At 40.8% G+C, this 22102-nt stretch overlaps 2 protein-coding genes across 4 annotated transcripts in view; one reads left to right on the forward strand and one right to left on the reverse strand.

The window, feature by feature from the left end:
- Nucleotides 1-15805, reverse strand: ormdl3 (ORMDL sphingolipid biosynthesis regulator 3). Of its 3 annotated transcripts, none has more exons than XM_017438455.3 (4): nucleotides 15710-15805; nucleotides 4430-4651; nucleotides 3455-3606; nucleotides 1-2677 (listed from the first exon to the last, which is right to left on the reverse strand). In XM_017438455.3, exons 2-4 carry the CDS (start codon nucleotides 4601-4603, stop codon nucleotides 2542-2544), a joined length of 462 nt encoding a protein of 153 aa, XP_017293944.1. In that variant the 5' UTR covers nucleotides 4604-4651; nucleotides 15710-15805; the 3' UTR covers nucleotides 1-2541. The 3 variants fall into 3 exon arrangements, with proteins under 3 accessions (XP_017293944.1, XP_017293952.1, XP_017293937.1); XM_017438463.3 differs by lacking the exon at nucleotides 15710-15805 and adding an exon at nucleotides 6271-6730; XM_017438448.3 differs by lacking the exon at nucleotides 15710-15805 and adding an exon at nucleotides 6247-6715.
- Nucleotides 15372-22102, forward strand: part of wnt3 (wingless-type MMTV integration site family, member 3) — a 22937-nt gene continuing 16206 nt past the window's right edge. The window contains exon 1 of the mRNA XM_017438435.3: nucleotides 15372-15792. Coding sequence (XP_017293924.1) covers nucleotides 15713-15792 — 80 coding nt within the window. The 5' untranslated portion in view covers nucleotides 15372-15712. The remainder of the gene's footprint in view (nucleotides 15793-22102) is intronic.

Raw genomic sequence — 22102 nt, forward strand, 5'->3', positions numbered from 1 at the left:
GAAGAGGTTTTTAACTTTTATTAGGTTCATTTTTCACCTTTTGGTTTTGTACAAATGGCTCAGAACTGTAAAAACTGCCTAAAACTGAGTTAAATTAACCTTTTTAATGATCCAACATTTCCAGAAACAAGCATGGATCCTAAAAGTTTCTAATTCCTCAAAAAGTCAGGTGAAAAACACAAATCAGATCATCCTAATTCCAATTTAACACCAACAAACTGGAAGGCTGCATTTAAAAATGAATAAAAGTAATAATAATAATAATTCTGAGATGATAAAATTACTGTTTTAGGGTCAAACACTCAGACAGAAAATGATTTTGACACTTCCTTTACAAAAAAAACAACAAACTAAACTCACAGTTTCACAATTAACTAACATTCAGTTCAACTTTTAAAGCTGGTGTCTTAAAAAAAAAGAAAAGTAAAAAAACTCCAAACAAAGCCCTTTACGGTTGTAATACAAACATTATTTAAAAGAAGAAAGATCTGTCAAGTCAACAAACCTTTAATTAAGTTATATTTAAATTCACTTTGTTTAAATTGTGCCAATTCACAACCAAACTCATATTAGAGGATTTTTCAGGAAGTCTGATTGAATTTAATTCATTTCAGTTCAAACCAGATTCAAATCCAGTTAAAATTCAGGACTTTTCTTTTATAATTCAACTCAATTCAGTTAATTTCAGTAAAAGTTTTATAAGGAAGCCGATATGATCCAACACAGTCAGATTAGGATGTTTATTAAAGATAAAAAAGGTCAATTTGTACGAAAATTAAAGTTTCTTCACTAATAAAACCAACAGATTCCATCAAATCTTCTTTGATTCTATTTATCATCTTTCCTGTATTCTGATTAATTAAGAATCATATTTTATCTGTTTTATGATACACATGGATGAAAAGAGAAAAAATAAAATAAAAAGTCTGAATTTGTTACGCCATGATTACAGTTCCTGCAGCTGCCTGAATGTTGAATATCAGTAACACTTTTCTGTCTGTAAACAAATCTAAAAGAAACACGACTTGGACCTCATGTTGAAGCTCCGGTGTGTGGGATTTACTGACATCTAGTGGCATAAACTACAAACTGCAGCACGCTGAAACGTTACGCACTTAAACTCTAAAACAAATAAAAATCTTGCAGACATGGAAGAACAAACAAAGTATCGAGTTCAGAAAGAAACTGAAGATATTCTAATAAAGGTAGTTTCTCACTGAGCTGAACGGCGTTCATAAAAAGTCTCCAAATTGTCTACAAATACTTGCAGAGGTTCTCAGATTCTTCAGTCTTGTCACTCAAGTTTTGAATAAGATGGTGTCCTAACAAAAAACTACATTTAGACATATTGTAGTTCCTTTTTAAAGTAATAAATCTAATCTACAATATTAATCTCATGATCGGTGGTCAATGTGTCTTTGAATTAAAAACCTAAAAAAATAAACAGCCGAAGTGACTGAAAATAGGTCAAATGTCAAACCTACGGGTCTGGCAGACGTTTCGTAGACGTTTCTGAAAGTTGAGTTTCGACTTCATGGCGCTCCACCGTCCTGCTCGATCCTCCATCTTTAATCCTGACTGACGCTTCACTCACATTCACGCTTATATTTCTCCAGTTCCGCCGTATTTCACAGACTACGACCAGCCGAATGCAGGTCGATCATGTGACTCCTTTGTTTACATCGAGTGTAGACCCGCATTTCAGGACCGCGAAGAACTTTACTGCCGTTAAGCTGGATTTGATTTGATAAAAGAAGGGCTTTGTTTGGATTTAATGAGCCGTTGGACACAATCTTCATCAGCAGGTCAAACAAAAAGCAAACCTAATGGGTCAAACAGCAATCAGAGCATCTCTAATGGAGATGGAGGCCTGCTGGACTGTTTGAGGCCTCCCACCAGCGCTTTAAGGACAGAAACGTTTGGTCGTAAGTGAAGCTGCTGGACTGTTGGGTAACTTAAATAGCTGCGGTGCTCTTGCTCAAACATCGTGTGCAAGAGGCCAGACCATTCCGCCGACCGCGACAAGAGCTGTCCAAATATGGAAACGGCCAGATAAAAATAAAGAGTTGCTTAACTTTCCTATCTTGACCCCGAGCAGAGCGGGTTAAATATAAGAGCCTGTGGTTTCTCGTGTCTCGCCTCCACAGCGTCGTCACTCTCCTCTGATCCCACAAACCTCAGGAGAGAGGAAGCTACAGACGAGAATGAAGCTGAATAAATACAGTAGTGTGTCATTACACACCAAATTACTCTGACTACTGCCTTGTGTTGTGAAACGACACAAACTGTATTTTTGCACCATTTTCCTCTCTTCCCAACAGAAAAGAAATAAGGACATTAAGTTAATCTCTAAATAAGCCTTCTGAGTCTTTGTAAAACAACACTTTCCCTTTGTGCTCTGTCCTTGGAGTCTTTTTGCTTTGGTACCATGGCAGTATCCTCACTGGACTTCCTTTCTGAGGAGCCAAAGGGCCACGATGAGTCCTCCTCGGAGGCGCTCTGAGCCGTCCACGGGAGCATTGGACCTCCTGCTCTGTCCTGTCAGTATTTATTAATCCCAAAGATCCTCACGCCGTGCAGCTGGGGCAGTTTGGGGATGAGCACGGTGAGCAAAGAAACCGTGTTCACCACAAAATGGACTCTGTCATATTTGGTGTAGAAGCTGGTTAATATGTACCTGAAGCAAAAAGGAGTAAAAGGACAGATTACAGGTAAGAAGACACATTTCTGCAGAATGTTAGCTTCATAGCAGCTATCACCCACTGCTGCCTGCATCTGTGTGTTCAATTATCTGTAGCATTAGCAAAATAACTCATGAACCACTGGGCAGATGTTAATGAAACCAGGAAGTAAACATCAGATGTACATCTACAGATATTTGGTTTAGTAGCAGCTGAGTCATAAATCAGAACCTGAATGTGATGCTGCTTCTAAATGAAACTAAGCTGTGCATCTTCTACACCAAGAACGTCCTTGCACGTTTCTAAATAGAGGTTTAAGAAAAACTACTTCCTGCTGGCACCGGCTGCAAAACAAAACAGGAAATGCAGCAGAAACAAAACGTACACCTGCAGAAGTGCTCTCGTTACAGTATTCCTGCTGAGCTGGCAGAGCAGCCCCAGGGAACCAAAGTAGCTCCTGTAAACTGAACTCTGATGGTAATGAGGAAAGAAAAGAGCACTCCTGCAAACAGCCAGCCCCTTTCCACTTTGTGTGTTCGGACAATAAGGACACTACTGATGCTCTATAAATGTAAAAACTCAGAAGTAATAAAGCATCATGTTTAACATTCATTTATTTCATGTAACCTTTGCTGGCACTGACAAAAACCACAGGATTCCCTTCAGTGAAACGTCTATTATTATCTTCTGGACACCTTCTCTGGTCTAATGATTTGGTTTTAGTCCGTTTCTTTACGTCACTGAGTGGCTGTGAAGAGTTGCCTCCAACTTACAGAACAATAGGGGTGATCATGAGGAACTTGCGTGACGCAGTGAACTGGACGCCGTAGTCCATCTGCTCCCAGTGCGTCAGGAGGCGAGCCTTACCCTGATCGGGGGTCTCGAAGGGGGTCCCTTTGACCGTGTGAAGGAGGAGGTACATGCACTGCGACCACAGGGAGGAAGACGGAAATATAAACAAGAACTGGACAAAATGCATTTTCTGCAAAAATACAGCGTGAAGGCTGACTTCTGCACAACTTTACTGAAAGCTAAAAGCAGCAAACTGCTAACTGAAAATGAGAAATGTCAGCTACAAGTGAAAAGTTGACCCTAGCTGAAAGTAGCAAAGGACTAGCCAACTTTGGCTTTTAACTAAAAATAGAGGAGTAAAATGAGTAGAATTATAGTTAGCAGAAGTATGAAGTGAATTCAGATTTCAAGGAGAAAAAGTCCCAGCAGACATGTCCTAAATGAGCTGAAGGATTTGATATATGAACGGCTAAAATATCACAAAGTTTGCAGGAGTAGATGATAAAAAACACAAGTTAAAAACAGGACAACAACGGTGTGAACGCTGAATCAGCATTTTCAATCTGTCTGCGGAGGAGGAACGTTGTCCAATCAGGATAAGGAACTCCGGATTTAACCTAAAAATAGATGCTGTTTGTTTACAGGATTAGAAGCTCTTTGAGACAATCTGAGCTCACGATGCAAGACAAACAAGAAGGGCCTCAAATTATTTAAGAACATGACAGAGAAGCAGCAACAGGCGTTTCCTCTGAAGTTAAACCTCATCCTGAACCGGACTGGGACTGTTAGAGACTCAAACTTGACTCAATATTGGAAAAAAAAAAAAAAACTTTCAGCATCAGTCTCCCCGAATTCTGAGGGTTTCCAACTAATGAGCCATGTGGTCACGATTTAAAAAGGGCAGGTTTGTCATTAATCGTTATTAAAAATTAAAACAAAGTGACTGCTGCACTGACCAGGTTGTGGATGAGGTTGGTAAGGGTCCAGACCACCGGTACGCTGACGAAAGGGATGCTGAGCAGGATGATGTGCAGGAGGCCGATCCCCAGGATGTAAGACAGCCACATCCCCCTGCTGTTCATCACTCGGGTGTTGGGGTTCACCTCGCTGTGTGCCGTACCCACATTCATGATGAGAGCGTTGGGCTTACCGTACGACGGCGTTCTTCCGCCGACAGTCTGCCGAAACAGAGAGAAACGCCATCATTCCCAAACGGAGGCTGACCAATTAGCTGACTGAGATTTGCCACTTGTTAAAAATCGACCAAACCTGTGCAAGCTTAATCATCTACCAAGCAGGAAAATGATGCATCAGCAGCTGCTACAGCCAACTTACTGCAGCCCACAACTTAAACATTTTATTCTTACGTGTACAACTTATAGTAGGAACTTAAATATGTTTAAGTTAAGCTATTATTGTTATATTTTCTTAGATGGAAACAAATTGGACAAAAATGAAACTAAATAAATACAATCTATATCTCAACCATGAGGTTAATTCAATTTTAAAGCCTAAAAACTAGAACATCAACCTTTAAATTGAGTTGTTGTTTTCAGTGGGGCTGAGCCATTTATCGGAAATTAATTGTTGTTGCAGAATCAGTAGGTGTGCTAACAAAATGTTAGGGAGTTAATGACTGAAAGAAAGAGCTTTAAGGGAACTTTCAAACGATACCAAGATCTTATATGTGGGGTAAAAAAAAGATGTAAAGCTCCAACTTTGGAACAAAAAATGTCCAGAATTTTCACGTGAAAAGCTGACATCTGTCACAGTTTCTACAAAGTTTTATAGAATGCCACCAAACTTTCAGCAAATGTTTTTTGATTAATATTCAGAAGTTTTTCTGTGGTTAAAAAACTATTAATATATAAATAAACAAGTAAACTTTTATTCACTGCAAAGATTGAGTTTGTTTCTGCAGAAAATGAACTTTGGTAAATAAAAAAATGATGTGCTGACAAATGAAACTGGTTGATTTTTGGAATATAGGTCGTTGAAAGCATAAACTAACAAACTATTAGTTTGTTGAAAGTCTTTTTGCACCTGCAGGAACATCAAGCAGCTTTTGTTAGTGCAAAAGTTCAAACAGGAAGTAAACTGGATGACAGATGGACTGATGGAGGCTTTTTCCTATTTATGATCAATGCAGACTCCCTTTATTCCAACAAAACTGTGTGTTTTTCAGAGGATGGCTCTGCCAGGTAGGAAAATCATAAAATTCACTGGTTGACCCAAGATTACAGCTGAGTCTGCACTAAAAATAACATACTTAATATAAGATTTGGCCAATTTATCAGACTCACACTGAGCTTGATGCCAGCCTGGTTTATTTTACAGAAAGTGAGGAAAATGTGGATTCATCTCAATAATATCATCATTGCAATATTAAACAATAACATTACACATCCTAATATCAGGCAGCTTTAATTTGTAGTACACAATTTGGTGGATTTAGGTTATAATAATACATTAAACCTAACTACATGTACTGCAGTCCCATTTAGACACCTGCCAGCCAATCAGAACACAGCATTTTTGTTTGTTTTGTAAATTGTGCAAACATATAGCACAGCCTAAATAGTTGAGCAGCAAGCTTTAAAGTTGGGATGAAGTCCTGAGAGGAGCAGGCAAACAGCAAAGAAGTGATCCGAGCAAACAAATAAGACCAAAGCTGCTTCCAACTTGTCTGAGTGCAAACGAAAGGTCTCCAGCTCAGCGCCACAGGAGCTAAAAGTCAGCTGGTTTCCTCAGGAGAAGAAAACGTCACACTTACAGGACAGGAAGACTGAACTCCGACCTGTGCGGGGACACCAGCAGCCCGTTATCCCAGTTTCTGTGAGATCGATGAGCTCAGTTATGTAACTGATAACTCTCACAGGGCGACACTCCGGAGCTCCCAGCCGCCCGGTGGCATGTTTCAGCCGCAGACCGGGGGGTGGAAGTGTCACCACCCGCTCGGAAACGTGCCAAACACCGACACTCGTCCACTTTTCCTTCGTCCGAAGCCACCAGCTGGTGACAACACGGCACAGTCCACAAAGAAGCGTCACCGATATTCACTTTCACGCCCGCATATTCAGGCTGAGGTTGTGCTCATCGCACTTCGCGTTGATTGGCTGCTTCAAGCCACGTGGTTCCAACCAGCCTATCAGCGTTTGATACAAAGAAAGAGCGTGGACTACGCCCCCTTGACGTAACTAGGGGGCGGGTCTATCCACAATGATTGACACTTGGAAGCAACTTGCCTCAAACCAACCGTTTTTAAACATTATATATACACATATCTCAAAACAAAAACTGTAACACAGAATCTTTAAGAAATATTCGGGGTTTACAGTGAGGGTTAGGTTCAAATAGACTAATAAATGCAAGCAAAGCAATCAGAAAATATTAAAATTCAACATAATAAAAACATATCACACAGCACATCTCTAAAAGTTTTGGGAATATTGAAACAAACACGCCTTTTAGCAAATTCTACCACCAAGACTTGAGGTTTTGGTGTTAAATGGTGATTTCTACAAGTATTTGGCATTTTTAAAAAAAACTAAAATATTGGACACATAAAATTAAGCTTAACATTGTACTATAAAAAGTTTTTAAAAAGTTCTTAAAGAGTCTACGGCTGTTTTAATAATAGTAAAAACAAAATTTATATAGTGGATATAGTTGATATTGTCTGGTGATCATGAGTTTTTGGCAAATTTCCACCCGATCCATAAAAATATTTTAACTGGGTTCAAAACTTATTAACTTAACTTAACTTATTTAATTTCCCTTTGGGATTAATAAAGTATTTTTGAATTGAATTGAATTGAACTGTGGTAAAACTAACCATCAGACCAAATAACTGACCATCATAGCTCTGAGTTGAGTCATGAACTTTGGCTAAAAATAACATTTGCGCTTTCACAAAACAGCACTGAAAGGCACGTCAGATAAGGCCAAGTGTGTCTCACATTTACTCAGACATGATGCAATCTCACACGAAGAGGCGTATCTTTCCTTATTTTAACAAATATATCCATCATAAATGTGTACTTTTTAACAGAAACCGGAGAAGAGATGAGAAACAGACCCCTAAACATGAACTAAAAACAAAAGATACAGAAAAAGGATTGTTTCAAGTTTTAAGGGGTGAAAAAGTCCACTTTAGGGCATTTAACTAACCAACTATTAATTCAGCAAGTTTAGTTACAACCAGAATTTAAATTCCTATTTCAGCCCAGTATTTGGTGAAAAACAGACAGAAACAACCTGGTTATAGACTTACAAACAGCCTAAAATCAGCCCCTTTAATAGTATTTTCCATGTCAGAAATCAGGCTCGTGCTACTTCATTCTGTCAGGCGTTACAAACAATAAACAAACCTTAGAGCTAACATAAAACCACTGGTTTCATTTTGATATTACTTGATAATTTGAGATCAGGCTGCTGGTTAGCACTTCATCCTTTCATACAAAAGGAGGCCCTTTACTCCTCACGCAGCGATCGCGACAGAAAAAAAATTGCTGGAGGCTCAAAATATTGACTGACGGGGCTGATACTGCGCTCCCAAAAATCAAAGACCAACAGTGTCATGTTCAAGATCCAAAGATAAGTCCAAATACTAATTTAGGCCCACGTTAGCCCGAGGCCGAAGGAGTCTGCGACGTTACGTGACACCCGGTGTTTCTAAGAGCCCCCCCTCCGAGCTGAGTGGCATCAAACAGGTCTGGTTGGATGACATGTGCTCAGGGCCTCAGATGAAAGAGACGTGTTAGCTTTGTAAACTTAGAGCTCTGTTAACTGCGATCGGCGGATGACAGTGGTATGAGATCATTTCTGGCTCCGGAACAAGAACCGAATACTTGAAATTGAAGAGTCACATTAGGGAGGCTTTTCAAGTCAGCACTGGATTCATGAATCTGTGGTTAAAAGTAACATCGTAACATGATTTTATTTCCCATCTTTATTCCTCCTTTGTGTTTTCACCGTTAGGCTGTTACAGATGATTAACTCAAGAGTATATCCTTTTTTACAATTTAACAACTGCTGTTCAACACTTTAGTGTTAAAGTAACATTTTGCAAATCAGACTTTTGCCTACGTGAATTTTTGGCGAGTTTTACAAACCCTTTTTGTAGGTCATTTAAGTGTAAATTGTCAATAAATTTTAGGAAAACAAAGAGATGACTGTCTAGTTTGCACAAACCATCTCAAGTTTGTTTTTTAGAAAACACAACAACAATGGTGCCGTTTAACAGGTTTATTTCTACATTGTTTTCTTCTGTCATTTGTTGAAAAGATTAATGATCGCCTACAGCTGAAAGGCAAAAGATGGGCGATAATGTCTTTTTTCTATGTGTGTGTTTGCAAATATTCTCCTGAACCAGTGGACGGATTTTAACACAACTTTCAGAAATTAACCATCGGATTTACACCTACAGCTAACCTTTTAAAGTTAACCTTATTCAAGATGGCTGCCACAGCTAATCCATCCATCCATCCATCCATCCATCCATCCATCCATCCATCCATCCATCCATCCATCCATCCAATCTTTTACTGCTCATCCATGGTCAGTTAATAATCAACATTATTTAACACAAAAATAGCTGTAATTCAGTCAGTTTTCCAGATATTTAGCTAACATCTGGTGTGGTGTGGGATTGGATGTACATCTACAACTAATTAACTTTTGAAGTCAATTCAATTCAAGATGGTAGCCATAGTAATTGAAAAAATACAAACGTTGGACATAACATAACTCTAAAAATTTGATGTGGTAGTAGTTTCACAACATGCACTAGATACACACCGAACGTGCACACCGAACGTGCACACATTGTGCTAAAAGATCGAGCTAAATCTGGTGATATTGTGCAGCATTCTGCATATCAGTAGTTTCAAGATTTGACCAAAATAACTCTTCCACTTAGTTTAAAACTCTGGCATGAAAGATGGCGGGCGATATGCATTCCTTCAAGGAAAGCTAAGATTTTATTTATTCAGAGTAAATGTAAGAGTCAAATAAAAAATATCATTCTATGAACATTTTCACCAACTACTGGCACTTCATTTCAGATTTTTGGTTTATGTTGTATAAAATAAAGCAAATTTCAATCTTCTTGTCTTTGTGCATCTTCTTTACCAATGACTGAAATTATGAAATTTTATGAATATTATCTTTTTGATTAGTAGAAAACATGGCCTTGCCAGTTTTATTTTGCTCTGCATCAAAGTTTTTCTTCATGGTTATGAAAACAGTGGATACACGTGTTGACAATATCTTGAATAAATGCTACAAATAAAAGATTTTATTTGTTTTATTCTAGTTGCCTAACCGATGTAACAGGATTTTCATTAAGAATACATGGCTCATCTGTTGGCTCTGAAGGAAACCAGTAGATGTCACCGTCAACACACCGCACCGTTTTCTACCGTCCTGTAAATCTGTGCTGCGATGCAGTCACCTGACTGTCGCTCACGGCTGCTGAAACACTCAATTTATCTTTTTTTTCTTCTGTTTGTCTTTCTGCTACAAGTTTGCCCTGAAAGCTGTAGAAAAAGCAAAAGGTTGTCCTCTTATGCATCACTTACGTTTTTATTATTGCATCAAAAAAGTCATTAACAACAAAGAACACGTCAATTAAAGCATGAACTCAAAATACAAAATGTGCTTATTATTATTTCCAGGATATGTCTTAACAACCTTTAATACATTGCCAGCACTTTCTGGACTTTTACCCAACTATTGTGCAACAATGTTTTGTTCTGAATCAGAACAGTGAACATATAATTGTGGTGAAACAAAATGGGATTTGATATTTGTCACGTGGGGAAGAAAGACAGTGAAATAAATAAATTTCCAACTCTGTAAGGCTGAGATGCAAATCAGAGTAATGAATCTGATTAAAAACCCAAGTGAGCAACTCTGGGTAAAAGATGACTGAAATTGAGAATATTATGGCTCCTATTACAAGAATGTTTTTGAGGCCAATGGCGGTGGAGATCTTCTCAGGCCCATGGGTGAGCTAGTTGTGACAGGAATTACACTGCGGGGGCATTTCTCCCCAACAGGAGGGGTGGACTTGTGACCCAGGCAGGCTTGGATGATAGCTTCGCTGGAAAAGGCTGATGCAGGGAGTCCATTATTACCCCTGGAGGAAGCTGAGGATTAGAACACCAAAGAATTTCAATAAAAGAAGTGTCTGTTTGGGGGTTGGGGAGGGGCAGAAGGATGGTGAAGTTGGCAGAGGAGGGGGCTCCCCTTATTGTCCCAACGGTGATTGAGAGCAAGAGGAGGGGAGTGGGATGGCATTGTGTTCGCAGCTTCTATGAAGAAGCTGGTTATTAGGGGGGATGGCGAAGGAGGGGAGAGAGATGGGGAGGCTGTTGACTCTTCATCTTGTGTGAACAAAGTCTCTGGCACATAGTCCTCTTTTCTCCTTCTGTCCTAGACTCCCTTATTTATGAGTCCCCGTCGGCGGGGACCCAACTCCAACCTGCATGGCCACACATTGTAGGGCTTAAGTGCCCTTTAATTAGGCCGCCTCAGTGTCCGGCTGAAGACCGCTGCGGGTTTAGGCTTTATGCTGAGCGTCCTTCACAGCGGAGGGATGGAGTGTTTGCTGCTCTAATGAAAAAGATTTATTTGGGGGCTGAGCTCTTGTCATCGGCCTTAAAAAGTCTCGACAAAGGCATTTGTGTTATCTTTAACACTGTTTTATTTCCAGCAGGCATTAGCGAGGACTCTGCAGTCTGAGTGGCATACGACTTCCAAGAATGATGATAGCAAACACAGATTACTTCCTGCACAGACAGAACACATTGCACAATTGAGATTTGATCATCAGGTATTAATTATTCTGGATTGCTCAACAGATGGAGGCAGAAGAAAATCTGTTTTGCTATTAAAGTTAAGGGCTTCCATTTTGCATTGCATAAATTCTCCACAAACTCAGTCACCTTCCACACAGGAACAGAGTTTTATGAATACACCAAGGTTCTTTTTTTATTGTTTCAGGCTTGTGTCCGCATGGAAACAGCCTTTTAGGAGTCCCTAAATGATGTTTTTCAAAACTGGGTTCCAGATTGAGAAAATGCCTAAAAACTACTGCTGAAAATGAAGATGTCGTTGTCCCATTTCCTGCCCAACAAAGACGTAAAAACAGCAATAACGACAGATTACACATTCATGTTTGTGATGCAGATGCTAGCTTCTCACCTACAGCAAAACCATCAAACAAGGTATAACTTCAATAACAGACAATAGCATTGCCTCAAACAGAGCAAAGCAAAAACTCCTTACTATTACACCAAATTATGGAGGCTAAAAAGATTTTTATCATTTTATTGAACTGTCAGCATTACTAAAGCAAATATTGCAGAAAAGAAACAAGAAAGAAGAAGTTCCGCCTTGTTATCAGTCCACAAAATGATTCTATTTTCACTCTCCATCAGGTTTTCTTGTTTTATTCACAGGTTGGAGAGTCTGCTCCAAGCCTTCTTTACCGTTTCTTGTGTTTCTGTGTCAGCGCCACGGTCAGGGCTGGTACAGTTACCGCAGCATTTTGGTCACTTTCTGTTACAGAAACGTTGCCGTGTTTACGAGGAAGAAGATTGTTTTGCGAATCCAGCGTTCCCATATGGACGGGGGCCTCAACCAAACACAATTTTGTCATTGTGATGGAGCACAATTCATTATCACAACTGCACAAAGCACAGGATCCGGAGCAGAAAGGAGGGAGGTGGGCAAGAGGTATTGGGAATTTGCTTAACTACTCCAACAAAATGAGTAATTCCTGGATGCTCCTTTGTGTGAAGAGCTTATAGGATGAGAGCACTGAAAGGAAGAGGCAAAGGAATCAAGTGAAAGACTGAAGGAAGGAGAGACAGAGAGGGCTGAAGGGAACAGGGCGGGATTGGGTGTGTTCAGAAACTTTCTCGCTACAGGCTCAGTGTGTTTAGATACCCTCCTAATCCTGGTTTTATTGGCTGCCTGTGTCCAGCCACGCTATTCGGATTGAGTAGAGAGGTGGGGGGGCTTAACACATGTCCTTCTTTGTGGTAATGCGCTGATTAGGCCTGAGAAAAAGCCGGACCTGGTTATGGCCTTTCTCAGGTCACCCTAGAAACCAGCCCGGTAGGGGACTTCTGTGTTTGCCTCCCCCCTCCAACCCTACTGATGGAAACTGTGCTCTTCCTTTGCAGATATTTCTAAAAGACACCACCGCAAGTGTTGTTCAGTCACATTTCAGATGATACGGATCTTAATCGCTGCTGCCTTTTCGAGATGATTCTCGTTACACTTGTGGCCTCAGTCTGGGAAACGTGGTTTCAATGTTGTTCATTGTCAGACCGCAGACTGATTCCTTCGCCTGTACTCGTAAATTAGACCTCCGACACATTCTCCCAATCTACCCCTGGCCCTGCGCACCGTCTCTCGCTCCTACACAGCAGCTGTCATCCAAATCCCAGCGCTGAGCTCGGCACATTTTTGACGATGCTGTAAGACACAACAATGTTGATAATCAGAAACAGTCCTGCCTCATTTTCAGCACCGAGGGACTGAAAAATGGACTTGATCTGCTGCAGATTGTGGTTTCTATCTATCTGTTATTGGCAAATTTAACCCCCCCACACATGACAAACAGGGCGGTAGGTCGAGTGCTGCTCCGTCAATGCCTGTTTCCCAAACTTCTTTGTTGTGCGAGCAAAAGGGGGGCACCCACCACTGACTTCTAGGCTGTGGTCAGCGGCGTCTTTCCCCGCGGCGGGCACTCGGCCTCCTCTGTGTCGAGAGCACGCTCCCAGCCCCTGCTGAGCAACCCTGTCAGTGCACAGAGCTCCGGGTCCAGAGGTCCCCGGCAGAAAGACGACGGCCCCAGGCACCACCGCGCAGATACCCAGCAACACTGAGGCATTCATGTCGCCACCGCATGTAAAATTTATGTTAATTCATCCACAACAAAAAAGCTGTATTTGATTATTTTGGTGGCGTAGCACATACTTCATTGTCCCGAGAGGGACTCTTAAAATGCTTGATTCACTGACACCTAACTATGAAGACTTCATAAAAGTGCAGAAATAGACTTATTATACAAATAAAACATATAAAGAATAAAAAAAACACAACCTGGAGATTCAGTTGATTCTAATACCTTACTCCGTTGCATATGAAGTACAGCAGTTTTAATGTATTTATGCTCAGATTTGTTGATAAAAGTGCTTTGTTTACCTTCAGTGCATACCTGCATGTCTGGAAAACTACCGGAGGGAACTCTGTCAAACTGCACCATCAGGTTAACCTTTTTATGCTTCATCTCATAGCTTGAAAACAGCACCTTTAAACTGCATTAGAAACAAAAACAAACCAAATACACAACTTTCTTTCATGAACTATAAGACATAATTTGCATCTTATTAGATCGGATTTAAGGTCTATAACAGAGGAAATGTAACCATGTTTGTTTATTGTTATTTTCTACTTTTAATTATTATTATTTTTATTTTATTTTATTTCAGGCTTCTGTTTAAAGCTCTAACTAATGCAAACTCTAAATTGTTTCAGTTTACATTCCTGAGCCAACATATTCTGCACAGGAAGTCAAACTTCTTATGCAGAATATGGGATGGATCAGCTAAGATTCTTTCTTTTGCATCTCTGGGAACACAGTAAACAAAATTTAAGATCATGGTTTAAGAAAATGATCTGTTCGAAGAGTTATTTTTCAAACAGGAAGGATTTTTTTTTATATCTGGCACCAATTTGAGCATCAATTATTTATATTTCTGTAATAAAGTTAAATAAATTCTCTTGTCTGATCCTGCTTTTACACAACTAGGTTAATACGTTTTAACTAAGTAAGTTATTATGTTGTTTTAGCATTTGGAAACAAACCTATCAAAGGTTGGTTTCTTGATTTGCCCAAACACTTTACGTGTATTGAAATCCATTTGGAGGTAAAAAAAAATAATGTGTTCACCTAAATCTGAGGGCTTCGATGACTCCAACCAACTTCATTCAGGCTCTAAACTTTATAGTAAAGAAGCTAAAACCTGACAGCAGCCTGATCTCCACAGAATAACTGATCCTGATCTGGGAGAACGGTCTGACGTTTCCAGCAGCGGTCCTCCCCTCCATCCTGTCTGACTGATAATCCAGATTACTATCACTCCCGCTCTTTGATCCTTTCCAACCTATCTCGTTTGCATTCGTCCTGATCAGTTTCCTTCTGTGACTTTACTTCAGGCTGAGTCCATCTCAAGTGTCCCCCCCNGCCCCACAGCCCATCAGAATGACAATAGTATTGATGTAAAATGTGTCGCCTTTGGGCCGCCGGAGCGTATAACCCCTGCATGCCGGGCCCGTAGTTTTATGGCTTTATTGTGCCCCCCCCCCCTTCCTCCGCCGCCTTTTATGTCCCTCCCCTGTTGGGCTGGGCGGACAACAATTTAGAAAATTCACTGTATATCTGTCTGAGTATGAGTGGAGCAGAGGTTCTGCATGATTTCCGGATCAATTAGTCGAAAACAACTGAATCAGATCAACGTGGCAACGAGCGAGCGAGCAGAGCCTTCTCATCACCTGCCTCCGGCAACTTTTTGGTGGATTTTTTTCCGAATGATCAGGGATTAAACAAGTTGAGCAACAACTCCTTTCTACCTTTTTCATGTGTCCCTCCCATACACCTCCCTCCCTCCCTCGCACTCTTCCCTTTCTTTTCCACATTACCAGGGGGTAGTGTGTGATTGACAGATGGGAACGAATAATAATTTTTTTTTTTCGTAACCTAAGGCCATCTCCTGTGATTGGCTTGCCAGCTGACATCTCCAAAACCTCACCCCCCCCCTGAACCAGCCTCGTCTCCACCCCACCCGCCGCCCGCCACTTTAATATTGGGCCTGTGGATGAGGCATCCTGAGGGAGAAAAAAGTAGGGAGAGAGAGAAAAAGATATCTACCTTAGGGAAGAACCTCAGAGAGAGAGGGAGGGAAGGAGAGGACGGGTAGGAGCGTGTGCACGAGTGTAAGAGACACTTATTCTGTTAACTACTGGGAGACAGACACACTTTCCTGGCCCGACTCAAACAAGGGGGGGAAACAGGAGGAAGAATTTTTTTTAATATCATTTTAATTTTCCCCTCATACAACAATCAAGCTGCTCTAAATCCTCTCTTCCTGGAAAGTCTTCTTCATACTGGGAGTTCTATGTATTGATCCACTCATCCCGTCACACACTACAAGGCTTACCTCATGGATTTGTATCTGATTGGATATTTGATGTGTGTGTGGTTGTCCAGCTCACGGGTGCTTGGAGGCTATCCCATCTGGTGGTGAGTACTGAAAACCCACACTTTCAGGCGGCAGAACCCCTTTAAGCTGCACAGAGAAAAAGAGAGACTTTTAGGTCAAATGATGATTTTTCAGAGAGGGCAGAATGTGCACTTTCAGTCGACTGAGTGGAAAAATGTTCTCCGGCCCAGTCCAAAGAATCTTAACCTCAAATACGAGTGTAACGGAAAAGGTTTGCCGTTCTTTTCCCCCCTCCTCGTTCAGGTCCATTTATCATATTGGAGTATGTGATACAAAAATGATTTTTTTTAAATTTGAGAACCCATAAATGATTTAATATGTAGATTTTGCTTATTTTGTTAAAAAAAATACATCAGTGAGAAGTCATCAGCGTTATAGATCATAAATATGTTTAAAAAACTGATTTGTTTTAGTCAAGACAAAACTGAAACCAGAAAAAAGGTTTGTTGTTTTCTGGAGAATAAATCATTTTAACCTTAAAATTAAAAAAAAAAAAAAAAGCACAACGATCATTTCTTATAAAGTCATTTTCTTTTGTTTGCTGTTGTGTGTCACTGTTCAGCCCTCCGACTCTAACAGGCAACAAAATTCTCAGGGATGACAAACTTTTGCACAATTTTAAAATAAACATCCAGTTTAGCCTAATTTTTTTCCCACTTAAACATGTTTTTGCTTCGTATTTGTTGTACACTTCACACCCTCCACGGCGAAGGAGGCAGGGTTTTATTCTTTGTTAAATTATCCCACATCGCTGAACTCTTTTAATTTGAAGATGTTTCTGTTTGACAGAGCTCTTTGGGTCCCTGCAACACAATAACTTGTCAGAGCTGCTGCACTTTAGCCGTCCGACTCGCATGTGGTCCCGGCGTTGTGCGCCATCCAAACCGCGAGCATCTTCTGGTTTCATTTACAGAGCAGGCAGCTGCCAAGCGCACAGGCCACAGGGCTGAAGTGTTAATGGCAAAGAGGACTTTACACCCACTCTTGACTTCAGCCAGAGCCACGAGACAAGAGTGACAAAGAACTGGGGACTCTCCTCCATGTGAATCACCTGCAGCTGTTCTCTTCAAGGAGCTTACATGACACTGGTATAATGTTTGAGCTGCAACAATGCGCACTACCTTTGATTCGGGCACCAAATTATGAAGGCAGGGCTGAAGATGAAACACAGGCTCGTAGCTCCAGGTGACAAACGGCGCTGTCAGTGGCATCACGTTGAAGAGGAGACAAAATGAGGCGACGTGTCAGGCAGGACGGGTGCTGAGTTTCAGCCAGGGCCCCGGGAAAGGCTCTTCTCAGCTTCTGTCTCAGGGGCGATCGCTCGGGCCATAAATCCTGCAGACGGGCCGGGTTCGAAGAGGAAGAGGAGTTCTGCCTACTTCATGCCTGGCAGCCTTCCCTTTTCACAAGCTGGGGTGTTGAAAACAAAAACAGAGCATAAATAACTCCAGTGATATGCACATATGCAGGCGCAGAGGAAAACAGACTGATCAGGTTTGGAGAGGAGAGGCAGACCGCTTTTTAATTCAGGAATGCTGCAGAAGGAGTTTCACACATGACGGGAGATAAGTGAAGGTTGAGGGAATAAACAACTAAAATGTGACCCAGCTTCCTGCACACATCCTGTTACTGAACATGGTTTCTGTAAAGTCTGAAGCTCGATCGGTCAAACTTCCAACATTTATCGATATCATGAAGGATTCCCAAACATCCGAGACACAAACTGCTCGCAAAAAAATACAAATTAAGCAATCTGATGAATCCTGCACGCTCCTCTAAATACGAGTTGTGTTCTGTAAGGACAAGTGCGTTTATCACATCTGATCTTCTTACTGCCATGTTTAACACTAATATCATGTTTTTCTAAGCTTCTACGGCTTATCTTAAGTCTTTAGTGGCGTATTTTGTTCCATTGTTAAAAAATGATGAGTCACTTTCAGCAAAGCGTGACCTCGGCTGAATTTTCTCCAAAAACCACCAAGAGATTCTCCATTTTACTAAGTCAGTTTTTTTTATTTTTCTCCTCATGCTTTAAATCCTCAGGAGAAAGCAGAGATGCTGCTCTGACTTTAACATTTGATTATTTTTTTACAATAAAATTTAGCAGAAGGAGAAATGAATCTAAAACAGGAAGCAGAAAGAAAGAAAATGAAACAGGAGTAAAGTGTTAAAAGCAGTTTGTAAAGTGAAAAGTCTGGTCTGCTGATGGAGAAATCCTAAAATTAAATTAATCCTTGTAGGACTTCATATCGGCCGCCACCTTTCATGCCAGAGTTTTAGACGAAAATCAGATTATCTTGAGAAATTAACATTTTTAGCCACTTTGAAAATAGCATTATTCACAATCTCATGGGTTTATGAAATATCTCACATGATCTGTTAGCACTTAGTGTTGAGAATGACTCTCAGCTACTACCACACTGCACCAAATCTTAGCTTGGTATCTGTAAAATTGGCTGAGCTGTCGTCATTTTTGTGTTTTCTAAGGTCATTTGGCGTCCGTCAGGAATTGGGTTGACTCCAAAAGTTAATCAGTTGTAGACGTTCAGCCCATGATTCCTTTCTGAAAGTTTCATTAAATGAGATATTCTGCTAACAGAGACACACACACTAGGGCAAAAACATTATCGCCTTTCAACCGAGTTTTAAAACATAATGAAATCTTACGTTAAATGATACAAATATTAAATGTGGTAAAAAGAAATTGGCTCTACGTCGTAAAAATCTCAGTGACAATTTAAACGAATCCTCATTAGAGTTCAGTGAAAACACAGGAAAGAAAACAGCTTCTTAACGAAACTCGAAGCATCTTTCTAAGTTTAATATCAACCATCTTGGAGAACGTTGCCCAGTTTTCCTCCAACCTGCCCGGTTCCAGCTCAGTCTGAGAGGCTCAAACTGGACTCCTGAGTCCATCTCTGGGTCTCAGGAATGTCATTATCTGCCTGCGACAGCCTCTTCCCAGCCTCCAACCCTCAGTTCAAAAAACCCCGACCACTGGCAAAGAGGAGAGGAGGAGGAGGAGGAGGAGGAGGAGGAGGAGGGTGGGGGGTTCGCTTACCTTTGGCATGAAAATCTTCAGTCTGCTGTCTGGTGTGAAAAGATCAAGGCTGTTCCTGTAGTTTCTCTAAAAAAAAAAAAAAAGGAAAAAAGTGCCCTGAAGGGAGGAGAAGAAAGTAGAAAAGTGTAAAAGAATGGAATTCATCGGAATCTTCAGGGTTTTGTCATGTTTCAAACCTAAAGGGTGTGACTGCGACGTGCACAAAGATTTAAACTGTCGTGCCACCGCGAGAGGCTGCAAATCATGACACACGTGAACGTAAAATGTGGCCCGAGGGCCAGAGGTGGCCATTGGACCGTCTCCTGCTGGCCCTCAAAGTTTTTAATGAAAACAAACCAACTCAAGATAAAGTATTAAAAACCAGCTTTTTCTTTATTTTGAGCTGAATGAAAAGTAAGAAAACAAACAAGCTTCCAGCAGGGGGTGCTGTCTGTGTTTGGGACTAAAATAGTTTTCAAATTTTCTTTGCAAAGTTAGTAAAGTCTGTGTTTGTGCTTCCAAAAACAAAATGAAATTAAAGGTGTAGCATTCCTCGAAGAAATGCATATCACCTGCCGCGTATCGTGTCAGAGTCTCCAAGTGGAACCATCGTATATCGAGAAGTGGAGTTGCAGCCATTTTGGTCAAACCTCGTCAATAACACGATGCTGTTTCACGCAGTGTTATGAGACCTTGTGAGATGTGTTAGCACTCAGCATATTTAATGTTACTACCAGGAGTTATGGGCCTTTTTGTGCTGGCTGTCAGGTGTGGCGGCCATCTTGAATTGGGCTCATTCCAAATGTTAATCAGTTGTCGATGTTCATCCAACGATTACTTCCTCAGAGTTTCAAAAAGATCTGTTCATTTTGCTAACAGACAGACATGATTGACACTGCCAATGCTTTAAGTAAAAATATCACAGAATGTGTAGCTACTACCACAGATAATTTTAGCTTAAGATCTCTAAAACTGTGTAAATTATAGCCTTTTGGTGTTTTTGAGTTTCGGTTGGGTTTGGCAGCCATCTTAAATTGGGATAATCCATTAGGTTAAAATGTGGATTGTCGATTTTCTGAAAGCTTCACTTAAATCCATCCATCCAGTGGTTCATGGGATATTTTGCTGGCTCCAATAGTTAATGGCAAAAAAAAAAAAAAGTGCTCAGACTATATGCTGGAGATGACTCGTAGCTACTACCACACCAAATTTGAGCTGAGGTGTAGCCGTCACCTTGAATGGGGTTGAGTCCAAAAGTTAATTTATTGTAGATGTTCAATAACAACCATAATTACAGGATTGTTTAACATTTAAATTTACTGTTTGTTACTGCTTACTATGCTTCAGAGTTATCATTGCAAGAGAAACAAAAAGTGAACCCCTGACCAGCCACGATCATTCAACTAGAAAACCTGAAAAAGGTCCAAAACAGCCCAATAAAATAAAGTGTTTTCTGTCCCTGTCCTGAGAGCTTTTTAAACAAATGCATCATTACTGCACGTTTGTCTGTCCCAAAGTATCTCCAGGACCACTAAACAGAATTTAATAATGACTTTCAGGAAGTAATTATTAACATGACCTTAGAAAACACAGAGATGGCTCTGAGTCAGACAGTTTTACAGATAATCTAATAGAGTTCGGTGTGGTAGTAGCTGACAGTCATCCTCAACACGTACTCCACATGACAGGCGGCGGACGATTCGCAGTCCTTCAAGGAACGTTAGGTCTTTAATTCTTTAGGTAAATATCGGTGACAGCTGGCTTGATGTGCTGATCCGGCTCGTTAGACATTATCCAGTCAAACCTGAGCGTGGGTGAGCGCTTCAAAGGCGACTGGATTTCAAAGCAGTGAAGGTGAGTCGTAATCTTCCCCCACCATCAAAAGACCAGCAGCGTGCTGCTGGAGGAAATGACAAAGTCCCCCCGCTGCACTAAAACACAGGGCAAAGACTTCATGCACATGCATCATTTAAAGCCCCTTACCTGGCTGATCTCACCTGCTCGGGCTGATTCAGAGATTACGGTACTTATTGGCAGAAAGCCATGTTTCTGACACGCAGGTCTGTGATGCAGGCGACCTGATCACAGCCTTCAGGTCACTGACCAGGTCGACCAAACCAACTGATGCTTGTAGGAAAGAAGAGAGGACCGCCACTCGGTCGAGTTAAAACAGGTGCGAGGAACGCATTCAAACAGGTGTCATGTTGTCTGCAAACATGAGTGATAAATGAAACCAGCGTTCTTTGAAGGAATGCATATCGCCCACCTTCCTGCTAAGGTTTAAACTAAAATCCTGCACAATCTGTGAACACGCAGCTCAACGTATGTGCTGAGGATGACTCTCAGCTACTACCACACCAGCTCAACATCTCTAAAACTGACCAGTTTTTCTGTTTGCTAAGGTTCATTAGCTGTGGAGACCATCAGGAATCGGGTTTACTCCAAAAGCTGATCAGCTGGAGATGTAAATCCAATAAATCCAATAATTACTGCCTGAGAGTTTTAATATAATCCATGCACCGGGTCATGAGATATTTTGCTAACGCACAGACACAAACCATTACATGATCACCCACCTTTCATGGCAACAAGCAATAATAAGGCTGCTCCTTCCGATCAAAATGATATTTTTGATAAAAGAAACAGGTGACATCCTCTATCAATATGTTTAAATTAATCTTTCAAGACAGAAAACAGGATTTTTTACAACTCTATTTTAACTAAAATACTAAAAATGAGATGAACTCAATCACTTCTTCATACAGATGACTCCAACTTTCAGGAGCGTTCAGGCGTCTAGTTTTATTAAAGTATTCATGAGAAGATGAGAGCAGTCCAAGGTTACGTGTCTACACCCACACTAAATAATACCAAAAAAAAAAAACTGGCTCCAAGTTCAGATTTGGATCTAAATCAACTAAAAAATATTTATGACCTCTAAGTTGGGACATGCCTGACCTAGGGTAAAGTTTTCATGCAAATAAATCTGTAACCTTTTTAGGAACTCTGCTAACAAACTGACGTGTTCAGAGGTGGAGACAGAATGCTAAACATGCACAGAAAGTAATCTAAAAAAGATTATTACTGTGGCACGGCCTCTGCAAGGTATGTGAGAACTGGCAAGCTGTCGTCAGCCAAGCCTCTTCGCAAGAATGTCGTGTCTCCTCACTTTTTTTTACTAATCAACCACGAGAACGTCAGCAGCAACTAGAGAAATGACATTTTCTGTGAAACTGACAGCTGAATAGCTTTGCTGAAGAAGCTAAAACGAGCCGAACAAACGAACAAAG

This window comes from Kryptolebias marmoratus, linkage group LG17 (assembly GCF_001649575.2).
Source record: "Kryptolebias marmoratus isolate JLee-2015 linkage group LG17, ASM164957v2, whole genome shotgun sequence".
Lineage (NCBI taxonomy): Eukaryota > Metazoa > Chordata > Actinopteri > Cyprinodontiformes > Rivulidae > Kryptolebias > Kryptolebias marmoratus.